Here is a 13212-nt window from a genome sequence, read left to right as displayed (position 1 = left end):
TCATTTAATTCCAACACATTCTTGTGGCCTCAAACAAAACCCCGCCCTTAGGGCCACTCCCCACTTGTCCTCTGCTAGCGGCTGCACCCACTAATCTGCTTCTCCTCACGGCCTCTATGGGTTGGCCCCATCCTGAACATTTCATAGAAATAGGATTGTAGCATATATGGCCTATCATGTCTGGCTTCCTTCACTCAGCACAAGGTTTTTGAGGTTCGTCTGTGTCGTAGTGTTGTTAGAGCTTCGTTTCTTTTTATGCCAAATAATATTCCAAGTATGGGGATCCCTGGGTGGCTCAGCAATTCAGTGCCTGCCTTTGGCCCACATCAAGTCCCACATCAGGCTCCCTGCATGGAGCCTGCTTCTCCCTCTGCCTGTGTCTCTGCCTCTCATGAATAATAAAATCTTTAAAAAAAAAATATTCCAAGTATGGATGGAGAGATTATATTTGGCTTACCCATTCATCTGCTGATAGATACTAGGTTGCTTCCGCTCTTTGGCTAATATGAATAATGCCACAATGACCATTTGTGCACAAGTTTATGTGTGGTCATGTGCTTTCAATTTCCTTGGGTGAATACATTACACCTAAGAGTGGAAATGCAGGATTCAATGGTAAGTGTCTCAAATATTCCTGGATAATAGTGTTCCCGAGCACACAGATAGGAATTGAGAATTTCCTTCTCTCAACGCCTTCTCTCACTAGCCTGGGCTTCTGAGTCCTGGTGGTTGTGGAGAAGTCGGCGGTGCTTCTGCTGCTGTCCTTCTCTGGCTGCTTTCAGAATGAGCCTTGCCTTTAACACTGGGTGGGTGTTCAGGCATGATTTTATTTTTATATCTACTTGGGATCTGTTCTGTTTCTGTTTCCCTTACATGTCACCTTTCTTCTCTCCTTCTAGGATTCCAGACACAGTCCTTGTTCCCATTTCCATCTACAGGGGAACAGCCCCTCCCAGGTTACTGCCCAGCCCTGGAGGGTAGATAGAGGCATGAGATGCAGAGACGTCATCCCCCTCTCAGGGGCTGCTCTCCCCGCCTGCCGTCACCACTCACCCAGCCTGGTGACCCCGAATGGCATGGCATGGAGAGGTGCGGCTGCTGGGGAACAGCAACTTTGAATCCTTTTTTGAGAAAGCACTGAGTGGCCAGTCCAAGTCAGTGAGCACAGTTTTGTGGCAGGTACCTCCCAGACCCCACTAACGTCACTGCCATAACATGGCAGATGGGGAGGCCAGTTGGCGCCAGGCACAGGCCACACAAAACCACCTCTGGGACTTCTGTTTGGAGCTATCTTTCTTTTTAAAATTTTCCATGACAGGTGTACATCTCTAGGTGTGCCTTTCCATAGGGACCCCCAGGACTCTAACTATAGGGTGGGGAAAGGCATGTGTCACTCGAGGTCTGCTCATGGGAGCTGCTGCACACTGGCATGGGCTCACACAGCATCAGGGGTGCTTGCATCCGAGAGGGCACACCACATCCAGCGCTCGGGTCCTGTTGCTGGGACTGGAAGACACAACCATAACCTTCTCATCAGCACGGCGGACTCCCCAGCACCCACCAGGAATGAGGCCGGCCTTGGGGAACCATCCCCTCTGGGGAAATGACACAAAGCTCTGTGGTCATAAATACATTTTATTTCATTAGAAATGCATAATTAACAGTGTTGAGAGCATTTCCCCCTAGAAAAGTAGGTAAGCAATATTTCCGTCAAAATCGTTAGTTGTCTTTTGCAAATACCTATTTTCATTACACTGAACAGAGCACACAGCAAAAGGCTTCTGCTACTCCACTTTTTTTTTTCAATTTTCTTTTTTTGTTATAAACACCATAGCAAATTAAAAAAAGCTGTTTGAACAGAGAAAAATATCAGTTCTTGATTTTCCGCATGTACTTATTAATGCAATCCACACTATGCTTCCCCGCTCTTTCTCTGGACGTCAACAGTGGGACTCAAGGGTCTTCTGGTGGGGACGGTGGTTGTTATTGTCACCTTCTATTCATTGGGACTCTCCCCCGCGGTGAGGCTCTCAGACGCACTTGAACAGAACATGTGCGGTCACCTCCGTGCAAAGCCGTGGGGCCAGGGCGCGTGTGGAACAGGGTGGTTGGCTGGAGCCAGCACTGAGCACGGCAGCAGCGGCTGTCTTAGGTCCTGTTGTGGGTGGGCAGCCCGTCCTGCCTACTGAATCTGGATGGCTCCATGCTCAAGCTGCATTTCAGGCTGCAGGGTGGGCTGCAGGGTCTCAGCCGTCTGCAAGAGGAGAGAGACGAGGGCTTTCTATAAAAGTACCTACTAGTGCAAGTCCAGGCTGCTCACGGCTCATAAAACACCAAAGGCTTTCATGCCTGGAAGAAACCTACAGAGCAGAGCTGGGAGGGGCCAAGAGCCCTAGGCTCACCCCTGCTTTGGGAGAGGACTCTCAGGGGCCATGATCCTTCTGTTCAGAACTTCGGTTTCTCCACGCCTCCGCCACCCACCCTCCCTCACAGTGTCTGCAGCTCAGAGTCTCACCCCTGCTCACCCCTGGGAGATGCCTTCCAAGTGGCTGCACCATCCTATTTACCATTATGCCTTCTTATAAAATGTGTTCCACTGTTCCAAAAAAACCCAAGGGGCAGTTACCTTTTTCTCTTTAATGAAAGAAGTTCTAATCAACGAGTTACAGACAAAAGAATTTTAAATGTATATTTACAGTTTTAAAAGAAAGGGAAAAATTCTATTTAGAATAAGTCACCAACCATCCACGACCAGAATAGACCCTCAAACAGAGATTAACTGGGGGGTTTTCTTTAGGATCCCCCAAGCTGCCCTGGAAGGAAACCTGCTTGGGGGGGCCAGGCGGGAGGACATGAGGGAAGAAGGGGCAGAAACCCAGAGCTGTAGGGCCGTGGCGGCAGCACACTACGGCGTAAGGTTCTACTTCAGAGACACAGTACCCAGGATTGCACATGGGGCTTCATAGAGCAGGGAGGGGTACTGCTGTTTCAGGACCTAGTATGTGCATCACCTGCGCAGCCTGCAGAGCCCTGGGCCGTGACCAGTAGGGGTTAGTTTAGGAGAGAGGATGAACCTGGGACACAGACAGCGGATGTTCCCTACAGATTTCCAGGGAGGAGAGGTGGAGTGAGCAGGGAGTGGCTGCAGCGGAGGGAGCAGGGGGTTACAGGCTGGGTAGAGAGCCCCTCCCCATGAACAACCAGAAAGGCAGCTTTGGACTCAAGCAAGCAGAAGGTGGCACACAGATGAGGTGGGCGCCTGCATCCTGGCCTCCTACTGAGAGCAGCCCATCCTCTACAAAGCCAGACTCCCCCTATGGTCCCTGGGGCTCCTGGGAGGTTCTTGTCAGCCAGACCCAGCCTTCTCCAGAAATGACTTTAGGAACGTGACCCTGTCTGACCAGCAGACTGAAAGTGAACCCAACGAGAGTGGGGGGCCTGCATGCTGATAGAGACAGACGTGGCCCCGTCTATAGGAGGCACCGGCAAGGATGAGATGGGAGGTGCAGGCCCTAGGGACACGCGCTATGGGCCACACTGGGGGCGCCCTGCTGCTCTATGGCCGGCTGTTTGGAGTCCAGGCCAATGGGGTGTCCTCCACAGAAAGCACCCCTGTGGACACAGATATTCTCTGGCCTGTTTCCATACACACTCCAATAAGCAGGTCCCACAAACGTGCCAGGCAGGAAGAGACAAGGAATGCAGACAAGAAGCCAAGGTGGCAAGGGGTTAACATGGACACAGCCTTCCTCAATTCCAAAGTCTGTAGAACGATCACGAACTCACAGTCCAGTAACCACCACACAGCACCCCAGGTCTGAACATCCACTGTATGACCCATCCGTGCCTGCCAGGTAGTGCACTGACCCCACTTATGACGTGGGCATCAGATGCCAGCTACCCCGCATGAGGAGAGCTGGGCCTGCAGGGGCCCTTAATTCCAGGACAGGCTATGCGCAAACCATAACAGATGAGGCAGCCAGAGAGATTTCCCCTGCCCCCTGGTACTGCTGGCTCCAGTGGACTTCAGGGTGGAGTGGGCCTCTGTGGTCACTGCTGCACAAAAGCCACATAGGAGATGGACCCACACATGCCCAGGCTGCAGTGGCCATTCACGAGGGAGTGGCCGAAGGAGTCTTGGGGGGACAGAGGGGCAACGCCTCACTATGAATGAGGAGATTAAGAAGCTCACACAGCTGGCCACCTGGTCCCAGGGTCACCTGGGGCACTCTCTCTGGCTACTCCAAGCTCATTCCTCAGCAGCCACCTCATGAGCAAGCAAAGGAGACTTTCCTTTCCTCCCAGCAGCGTGTGAGCCGAGAAAGGGGAGAGGCACTGCATAGAAATTTGGGGCTTCCATTCTGAGCATCACAAGCCAGTGGTATGGAGATACACGTGGCTCCCTGGTGCCAGGATGCAGAGGGGAGAGGGGTGGGCAGGAGCCACCAGCCTGGGTTAGAGCAGACGACGGCCCCTGCATCAGACCCTGGTCTCAGCAGGAAGGCCAGCGACTTACAGCAGCAGCCACAAGGTCTGAGAACACAGGCAACAGGCACCTCTATCGCTCCCACCACCTACAGCCTGAGCTTTGTACCAAGGAAGACCCCCCACTCTCTCAGGACTCATCCTAGCTTACTCTCAGAGACAGGCCCAGCTGTTCTACAATCAACCTATGAGATGGAGAGTACACTGTCCCCTAAGGCGGCTTCTAGGAGGCTCTTCGCACTAGCATGGGGGGCCCGGGAGAGGGCATGCTGCTCGCTTGGCCAGGCATACCCACCAAGGGGCCACTCCAGACGCATCGTACCACAGAAGCAGCTCCTTATCTGACATCTCAGGAGGGGTCCAAACAGTGAGTGGATGCCAATTGTCCCCATACTGTGGGAAAGCACGGTGGACAGGCAATGGGGACAAGACTCACAGTCCAGCAAAACCAGATGACAAGGGCTTCAGGGGCAAGGGCTCAGGGGGCAGCCGGTGCTCACCAGTCAGGTGGTGTGCTGAGCAAGCACACATGGAATGGAGGGGAAACTGCACCCCATGCACGAGCAGCCCCCAGCAAGGCCCTGTGGCTACCAGGTGGGAGGCTGGAAACAAGGCCTGAAAGGGCCCTCAGGACCAAGGGAGGTGTACCCCGGCCGCCCAGGGCTCTCCTGCATCTCCTCCACTTAGGGCAAGGACCCATGAGCTGCCCCTGGGAAAAGGATCAAGGCTGAGAGCTGGGGCGGGTGGGGGCTGGGACTACACAAGCAGAGACCGTGGTCTGCAGGAACGCTGACCCCTGGGATGGGCCCTGCTGTTCACAGAGGAGCAATGAGGCTTCCGGTGAACGGGGACCCTCACGTTCTGCAGTTCCCAAGAGCTGGTTCTGAGGACATGGGTCGACATACCTTAATTCTTGCCTCTGAACTGAGATAAGACATGACCCAGAATATCTCCAGAATTGGCAAGACATGACCCAGAATATCCCCAGAATTGGCCTAACACTGGCATCTGGACGGGGATCTAACTCCTCACTGCAGGCTTTACAAAACATGAGGACTTCCATGCCTTCCAATGATAATTTACTGTCCTTGTGGGAGAACACGAGAAGGAAAAACACCCGGGCTATGTTCACACCTGCAAAAGCCGCAGGACCTGTCCACAGACAGGGCGTCCATTTCCAGAAAGAGGACCCACCTGAGCCGCAGTGGTGTGGTCAGTCACTGGTGCCAGCTGGACATACTGGACCTGGATGTCGCTACCCTGGAGAGGCGAGCCGTCCACCCCAGCAGCAGCAGGGTCGGAAGAGGCCACGGCTATCAGCTGGGCCCCCTGCAGCACCTGGAGACACAAAGCAGATCACCGTTGGCACAGACAGCAGACGGCGGGGCAGGGGCGGGGGCTACTCTGTGGTGGCCACGTGAACTAAGGGAGATCGCCCAGGACCACTTTCCACACCGTGGGGTCCACCTGTCTCACGAGTCACTTTGGAACCGCATCTGATTGGTAAGGGTACATGCGTGAAGGTGTACACACATGAATGCGCACGTGTGACCAAGCTGTTCTGCGACATCCACAGAGGTCAGATCCACAGATCCACCTCCCTCCAACACAGATACAGTGGACAGAATGACGGCTTTTCATGCCTCTTAGGATGGCTGAGAGGCATCCAAGAAGGCTGGCGAGGAGACAGTGGGATGTGGGATGGAGAGGCTGAAGCACAGACATCCTTCTGGAAATCACTATTTGAGGTTCATTGGAGGAGAGACCCCAAGGGCAGCCTGGAGGTGGTATCACATCCTCAACCCATGCACAAGACACATTCACTGGCTCTTCTGGGGAGCCAGCCCCTGGAGTGCTTAACAGCCCGGGAGATGGGGAAGCCCCCTGCCAGTGGACGAACACAGTTAGGAAGCAAGGCAGAAATATGTGCAAGTTAGGGGACAGGGAGAGCTCAGGGAGAGCTCAGGGTGAGGAGCTGCCGTCAGGAAGGCGGACACTCTGGTGGCTAGAGGGGAACCACCAGGGGATGGGAGAGACTGAGTCCCTGGGGGACTCCACCATGGACTGTGCCTAAAGGACAGGGCAGATGAGGACCCCGGAGACAGGCTCTGGATGACCTCACCACTCACAAGGCATCCCCACCTGGTGCTCCAATAGCTGGGCAGGTGGGTGGACACTCTGCTGCCCCGCAGGCCAGATAGGGAGGTGGGAGTGAAGGCATTCGAGGCTTGGCATTCGTAAGGGAGTTGCCACGAACTGTGGGGGTTTATACTTCGGGTTGCATCCACCGCCCACCTCCAGATTCTTGTTGTTGGTCCACAGCAGGACAACAATGAGCATGCTTCCTGACCAACCCAACCTCTGCCTGCCCCCACAAAGCAAAGAGGGTGGGGGTACTCTGAGGGAGAAGAGGCTGTCCACTTCGGCAAAGGCGGGCTTGGGTACAAATCAACTGTGTATAAAAGAGTCTATAGTTTTAAAAGAGCATTACGGTCTTCCATGAGCAAAAGTTCTATTTCTCTAAAAACGAACATTTTGGTGGAAAAAAAATACCCAGTAAATTCAAGTATTAGAATAGAAGAAAGTTATTAACTACTTTTCCTTTTGTGTCTTCAGAAACCATGTATAGACAGTTGCACATTCTAATACCGGCTAGCTGTGCTAGGAAGGCTAGCACCCCTGGACACGTGCACAACCCTGGGCTAGTGGGCAGGCCCAGCCTCACACAGGCACCTGGAAAGGCAAAGAATCTTTCCTAGCTTCGGAGGAACGGAGATGCAATGTGAGAGGAGCCGTCTGGGCAACTGCTGGGTTGGAGGATGGAGGATGGGAAGGTCTGGAGGCTGGGGAAGTCAGGAAATGACCCTCCCTGGGGCCTCCGGGTGGTGACACCCCAACTTCAGCCCCGGGACGCCCAAGCTGGACGTGGACCTCCTGACCATGGAGCATGAGCGGGTGGCCACCAGTCCCTGCAGCCACAGGATATGCACATAGCATGCTTGCCTTTCCTCAGCTGCCACCTTCCAAGGAGCTGGCTTCTCGCTCCCCAAGGGCTAACCCAACAATAACAGCTCCTTTTCCATCATGAGCCATTTCTACCAACGAGTGTTTGAAAGAGAGGTTTGAAAAAACTAGAGAAAACTGAAGTCTCCTGTATTACTCACATTTTCTTTTCCCCAAGACCTACTCTCCACCAACTTCTCGTCGTCATAAAATAAGACCCAGTCTCGCCCAGTTCTGTAGCTAGGCTTCTGCAGCCACAAGGCAGCCCCCACACGGCCCACGGGACGGCAGCCTCGGGCAGGGGCTGCCCCTGCTCCTCCCAGGTGGGCGGCCTCTCTCTCAGCTGGGGAGGGATCACGTGCGGCACGCTCCCACTGGGTGAGGTTTGGGGTGCAGGGCAGAGCTTGCACAGCGGCAGGAACTCTGCTCCATAGCAGCAAGGAAAGATCAGGACAGGGGAAAGATAGAAAGGAAGGGGGTTCTCAAAAACCGCACATTAATCTGCCTTTTGGTGGGTGAAGGAGGGAAAGGAGGGGCTGAACTGTCACTGGTACCCCGTGGTGAACCTCACTTGGCACAGTTTTGCTAGATCTTGGATTGAATGTAAAAACCATGCAACGTCTTGAAACACGGGAGCAAAACGTTAGGCAATACAGTCACAGTTCTGTCACCACCACGTGCCGTGCAAGATCTCTTAATACGCTGATTTCAGGTCAAATTATCAACCATCTTTAATGAAAGCCATGCCTCCATGAAACGGTTTTCTGAGAAGGCTCTGCCTTCCTCTGGTTTGGGCTGTGAGCCACAACCCCCGTGACATGGGGCATTTAACGGTGTCCTGGGGGTGAGCCGCTTCCTGTCAGAACCTACTAGTGACAAGACTTTTCACACGGTCTCCAGAGTTGATTAAATCCTGAGGATGAGAATGCCCGAAAGCTCAGAATCTCAACGTGCTACATTATGATAACAAAAGCAGGCACATTACCAGCCTGGCTGGCAAACAAAAATGAAAACGGGAAAATGTTTTCACCTGAGATTTCATCCCAACACACCTCCTCCCCATGTCTGCACTGGTTTGCTTTTGGCAATGGAAAGGAGTCAAAAAGTCAATGAGCGCACAGGACTGGCGGGAAAGGCCTTCCAGCCACCTTGTCAGTGCCCGTGCCCGTCCTTGCACCCCGGACCCCACAGAGGAAACCCTCCCACGGGGCCCTCCCAGCGAGGAGCCGGCAGCATGACCAGAAGGTGACACCATTCTTCAGGTGGGAACAGCGAGAGCCCTGAAGGGAGTCAGTCTTCTTGATGGGAGGCACGGTTTCCCCTTCAGTGGACGGAAAGCCCATTCAGACTAGACCCAGGCTGAGGCCGGTTGCAGCACAGGGAGCAGGGCCGGCTGTGGAGAGAGCTCAGCAGCTGAGACATAGGTCTCACAGTGTCTTCTGTGACCTCCCGTGGCCCCGGCCTTGCCTGGCTTGCAGGCTTCCTCCTGTGGCTGCCCTCAGCTCCCCCGAAGGGCACATCCCCCCATCGCAGACACCTCTAGACACCCATTGGCAGTGACACCCTGACAGGGGCCTCGTGCTGCAGAGAGACAGCACTTCACAAATAGCAATTTGGGATGCTTTTCAGTAGTCCTCAAAATTTGGAAAGCTCTTTTAAGGTGAGATTTTGTTAAAGTTCAGTTGTGGAAGAAGAAAGAGAGATGAAGCTGGCACTATTTCCCACTGAGCATCCTGCCCAGGGTCCCAGGCTCCCTGCCACTGAAGCTCCTCACTGGCAGAGCATCCTGTCATCTCTCTTTTTCTTTTTTTTTTTCTTCTCTTTTTCATTTTTACTTATTTCACATGTGTTAGCCTCATAAAACACAGCTGACACCTTTCTCTGCCCACGTCCGCAGGAGGAGACACGGTCTCTTACCCTGATCCACAAAACAACATCAATAGCCTGCCTGAGGAGGCCTCCGGATGCGCACTGAACCTACACACAGCAGAGCCCGTTCTCACTCCGCTAAAGGGATGACACATGAATGAGGAGTTCTAGAAGGTCAGACCAAGGGACAGCCGAGTAACAGGTCACTGGTTTCTCAGCGATTAGTACGTACTTACTAAGAGCAGGTGGTAAAGATGTGGCACTGCTCTGTGTTTAGAAGAACCTACAGGAGCTCAAGTATAGAGGGCACAGCAGCCACCACTGGCAGGCACCCCTGTGGGGTGAGGAGGAAAATCCACTCACTATCAGGCTTGTGGGGCAGTTTCTATTTTAGTCAGTGTCGTCTGACAATAAAAGAATGAACCTTGTTACCTGGGTGGAGCTCGGCGCAGGATGACCTGGAAGCCCCAGCAGGACCCCTCCTTTCAAGCCCGCAGTCAGGGCAGAGAAAGGTGTCAGTGGCTGGCACACAGCAGGCAGTGACTGGGGCATAAAGAGAGACATAGGCTAAGAGGTGAGCACCCAGTAGGTGTCGCCCCAGGGGGCCTCAGGGAGGCTCTGCAGCCTGAGCCACTCATAAGGCAACCCGGAGGGAGTAGACATTCCAGGTATAGCTGTGCCTCCGCTCCAGCAATTATGTCCTTGAGGCAGCTGTGTTTTACGAGGCTAACACATATGAAATAAGTAAAAATGAAAACAACACTACAAAAATCAATCCCACAAGAATCTGATTTACTGCCTATGGTTTGAAAGCACTTCAAAGCTCTAAGCAGCCTCTTGAAATACACAGTAGGCTGGACACAATGTGTAGATTTGGACTTCATTTTAAACTAGTGAAGAATAAAACCAATTTACATCAAATCTGAAACGTAGAGCAGCAAAAAATGAGGTCACATGCTTTTGTGACATGGATCAGTATGTGCCCTGAGAAGAGCCCACTGAAAGTGCACAACCCATCCTTGATCTGCTGGGAGAACAGGAGGCCAGCATCCCACCTACTCCCTCCTGCTCTAGAATGAGCAAGAAGTCTCCAATGAAGAGTTTCCAGCTCCTTCCCACTCATTTGGGGTTTGCAACCTTCTCCCAACAGGCTCTGGAATGTAGAAAAATCTAACAGGAATGCAGTGGGCTCCCAGGTCAGCAGCCAGGAGCATCACCTCCAGGCTTCCAGCAGCCAGCAGCCTGTGGCTGACCTCAGGATGTGCCCTCCAGTCCCCCCAGAGGGCATGCATCTGAAGCAGCCCACTAAGCAAATCCTAGATCTAAAAGCACTGGTTTTTTAAGTGCACACATCTGGTTTTCCTCGATATACTGCCAATTTTGAAACTCTGTTTGATACCCAACTGAAATAATGCAAAACTGGTGCAAAGCCTAAAATAAATGCAAGAAGTCCAAGGACTTTCCTGTAATGTTTAGATGTAAAATTTTGAATCCAACCAAGAATCTGCTCAGATGGAAAAAAACTGAAGCAAAACAAAAAAACCAAACCCAGACTCTCCTATCATCACAAGATACACTTTCAACACAGTTTAATTATGTGTGTGTGGCCAGGAACAAAGATGAGACACGAACCTCGAAGGTGTCCTGGAACAGCGTGGTCACTCGTTCCTGACATCACCTTTTGCACCCAGCCTATTAAGGGAACACCATCAATGAAGCCAATCTTCTCAAATCTAGATGTTACTTCACGAGCAGCTTCCTCGTGACAAAAGCACGAGGCATTGAGAGAGGGAAGCCCGTCCCAGGGATGCCCCAAATCACCACTGGCCAGGAGCTCCACCAGCCCCCAAATCTTCTTCATATATTTGCATAGCAAATGCCAAGAACGAATTATCATTCTTAAGCTTTTAAACCGTCTTATGGGAAGAGCCATGTTTCCCAGGTTCTACTGCGAATGCTTTCATAAGGCAAGTCACTCATGAGCACATGGTCAGAAATGAGCACATAAGGCCACTCCTCTGGGGTCGTTCCTCAGAGGCGCAGGGAACTGCCCCAGAGCCACGGTCCAGATCCGCTCACAGAGAGATGCTGTGTGGCAAGCAGCAGTAACAGCAGTTCCTGCTGTCTGCTCTGGAGCTCATCCCAGCATCAGGGCACAAACCTCAAACACAATCTGGGGGAAAAGCAAACAAAACCTAAAAAAATACAATAAAGCAGAAGCGGAAGTCTGGAGATACTTGGTATTCATCTCCCATCATTCCAGATAAGGCAGCATTCCTGGGAACAAATCTTAACCATGTGCTTTAAGACCTTCCAGGAGATTGGGGTGGGGTTAATAATTCAGCCAAAGTCAAATCCGAAGACCTTCAGTTTTTCCCAGGAGTTCCAGGCCCCTGGCTTCCAGAAGGGGCACAAGGGGTGGGTGGGGAGCAAGTGAGAAAGAACAGGAGGAAAATGAAAGCTCTGTGTCAGTAACGTGTGCTAGTGGGTCACCACCACTTGGGGAAGGGAGGGGTGGCTGGGGGCACCCAGCCTGCCAACCTGCACCCTCCAGGACTATGAGGAGCTGGAGGGCCAGCCACAGAAGTGCACGCTGCTTCAGCGCCCCATCCCATGGCTCTGGTCACTGCTCTAATTCAGAAAACTCACTGTTGCAGAACAAGAAAGCTTCTCGTGTTTGCTGTGTGGGGTCAAAGAAAGAACTTCTGCAAGGGGCAAGGCCATCTTTCCTAGAGTTCACCTCAGTAGGAAGTACTCATAAGGTCTGTGCTCTAGGGACCACAGATGCCAGCGTACTTCCTCCCAGCGTGAGGGGAAGCCAGGAAATGTGAATGGCTGATGAGGCTGTAAAACACACACGGGTCTGCTGTTCATGTGGCCAGATATTCACAGTGAGCTGCTGGCTAACAGCGTCTGCATGTTCCCCACACTAGGTGCTGTGTCCTCAATCCATGCACTGTTCCTATTCTACTCTGAGAAGAAAGGTTCAGAAATAGATTTCTATACTGAGCAAGATTAATCACACACCAGAGAAGGCCTAGCAAGGGATGACTTCCTTGCCTCTGGGATCAGTTCCAGAGGCAACTCTTGGCCCTACAGCCGAGGCTCAAAGTACACCCTGACGTACAGAAAACCGCCCCCTCCTATTCCACAATCTAAGGACAGCCAGAGCAACAGGGAGATAGGGGGTGGGTGCAGGCATCTCCCCAAGGCCCCTCCTTCACCAAGCACCTGTCACCTCAGAGCACCTTGCTCCCTGGTGCAGAGCTCGGGGCTCACCACACATCTCCGTGGCACGTGGGTCTGAGGAGGGGAGCTGTGCCTCCAACTGCATCCCCCGAAAGAAATGTCCACATCCTAACCCCTAGTACCTATATATGTGGAACCAGGGTCTGGGAGGATGAGATTAAGTTAAGCAGAAGTCACACAGGAGATGAGCCTAATCCAATGGCAACTGTCTTCCTAAGAAGACAGACATTTGGGCAAGACATGGGAAGGCAGGTGCCACGTGACCACAGAGTGGAGGGAGGCCACCACAGCCCAGGGTTGCCTGGAGAGGCAGGCAAGATGCCCCCCAGAACCTCCAGAAGGAATGCAGCCCCAAGAACCCTGATTTTGGACCTCTGGCCTCCCCACTGTGAGAGAACACATTTCTGTTGAAGCCAAGTAGTGGGGGTCACAGATTTTGGGATGATAGCTCAGGAAAAGACAACCCGCTTTCAGACTCTCGGGTGATTTCCCTTAACCCCACGCCGAGGGCCACCTGGTCAGTTTTCTAGTTGACTGAGCTCAGGCCTTTGGCTTCCAGAGAACATCCTGACAGCTCCTCCCCTCTCCCTCATCACGATTGGCTGC

General features: G+C 52.8%; 1 protein-coding gene across 4 annotated transcripts in view; it reads right to left on the bottom strand.

Annotated features, from left to right (window-relative positions):
- Positions 1-1617: 1617 nt before the first annotated feature.
- The window catches only part of BANP (BTG3 associated nuclear protein), a 105780-nt gene continuing 94185 nt past the window's right edge, over positions 1618-13212 (bottom strand). For all 4 annotated transcript variants that reach the window (XM_055305159.1, XM_055305160.1, XM_055305161.1 and 1 more), the window contains 2 exons: positions 5680-5823; positions 1618-2254 (listed from right to left, as the gene is read on the bottom strand). In XM_055305159.1, the coding sequence (XP_055161134.1) occupies positions 2183-2254; positions 5680-5823 (216 nt within the window). In that variant the 3' untranslated portion in view covers positions 1618-2182. The remainder of the gene's footprint in view (positions 2255-5679; positions 5824-13212) is intronic.

This window comes from Nyctereutes procyonoides, unplaced genomic scaffold (assembly GCF_905146905.1).
Source record: "Nyctereutes procyonoides isolate TBG_1078 unplaced genomic scaffold, NYPRO_anot_genome, whole genome shotgun sequence".
In the NCBI taxonomy this organism is placed as follows: domain Eukaryota; kingdom Metazoa; phylum Chordata; class Mammalia; order Carnivora; family Canidae; genus Nyctereutes; species Nyctereutes procyonoides.
Note: the sequence above shows the minus strand (reverse complement) of the source record. Positions and strands in the feature narration are given on the sequence as shown.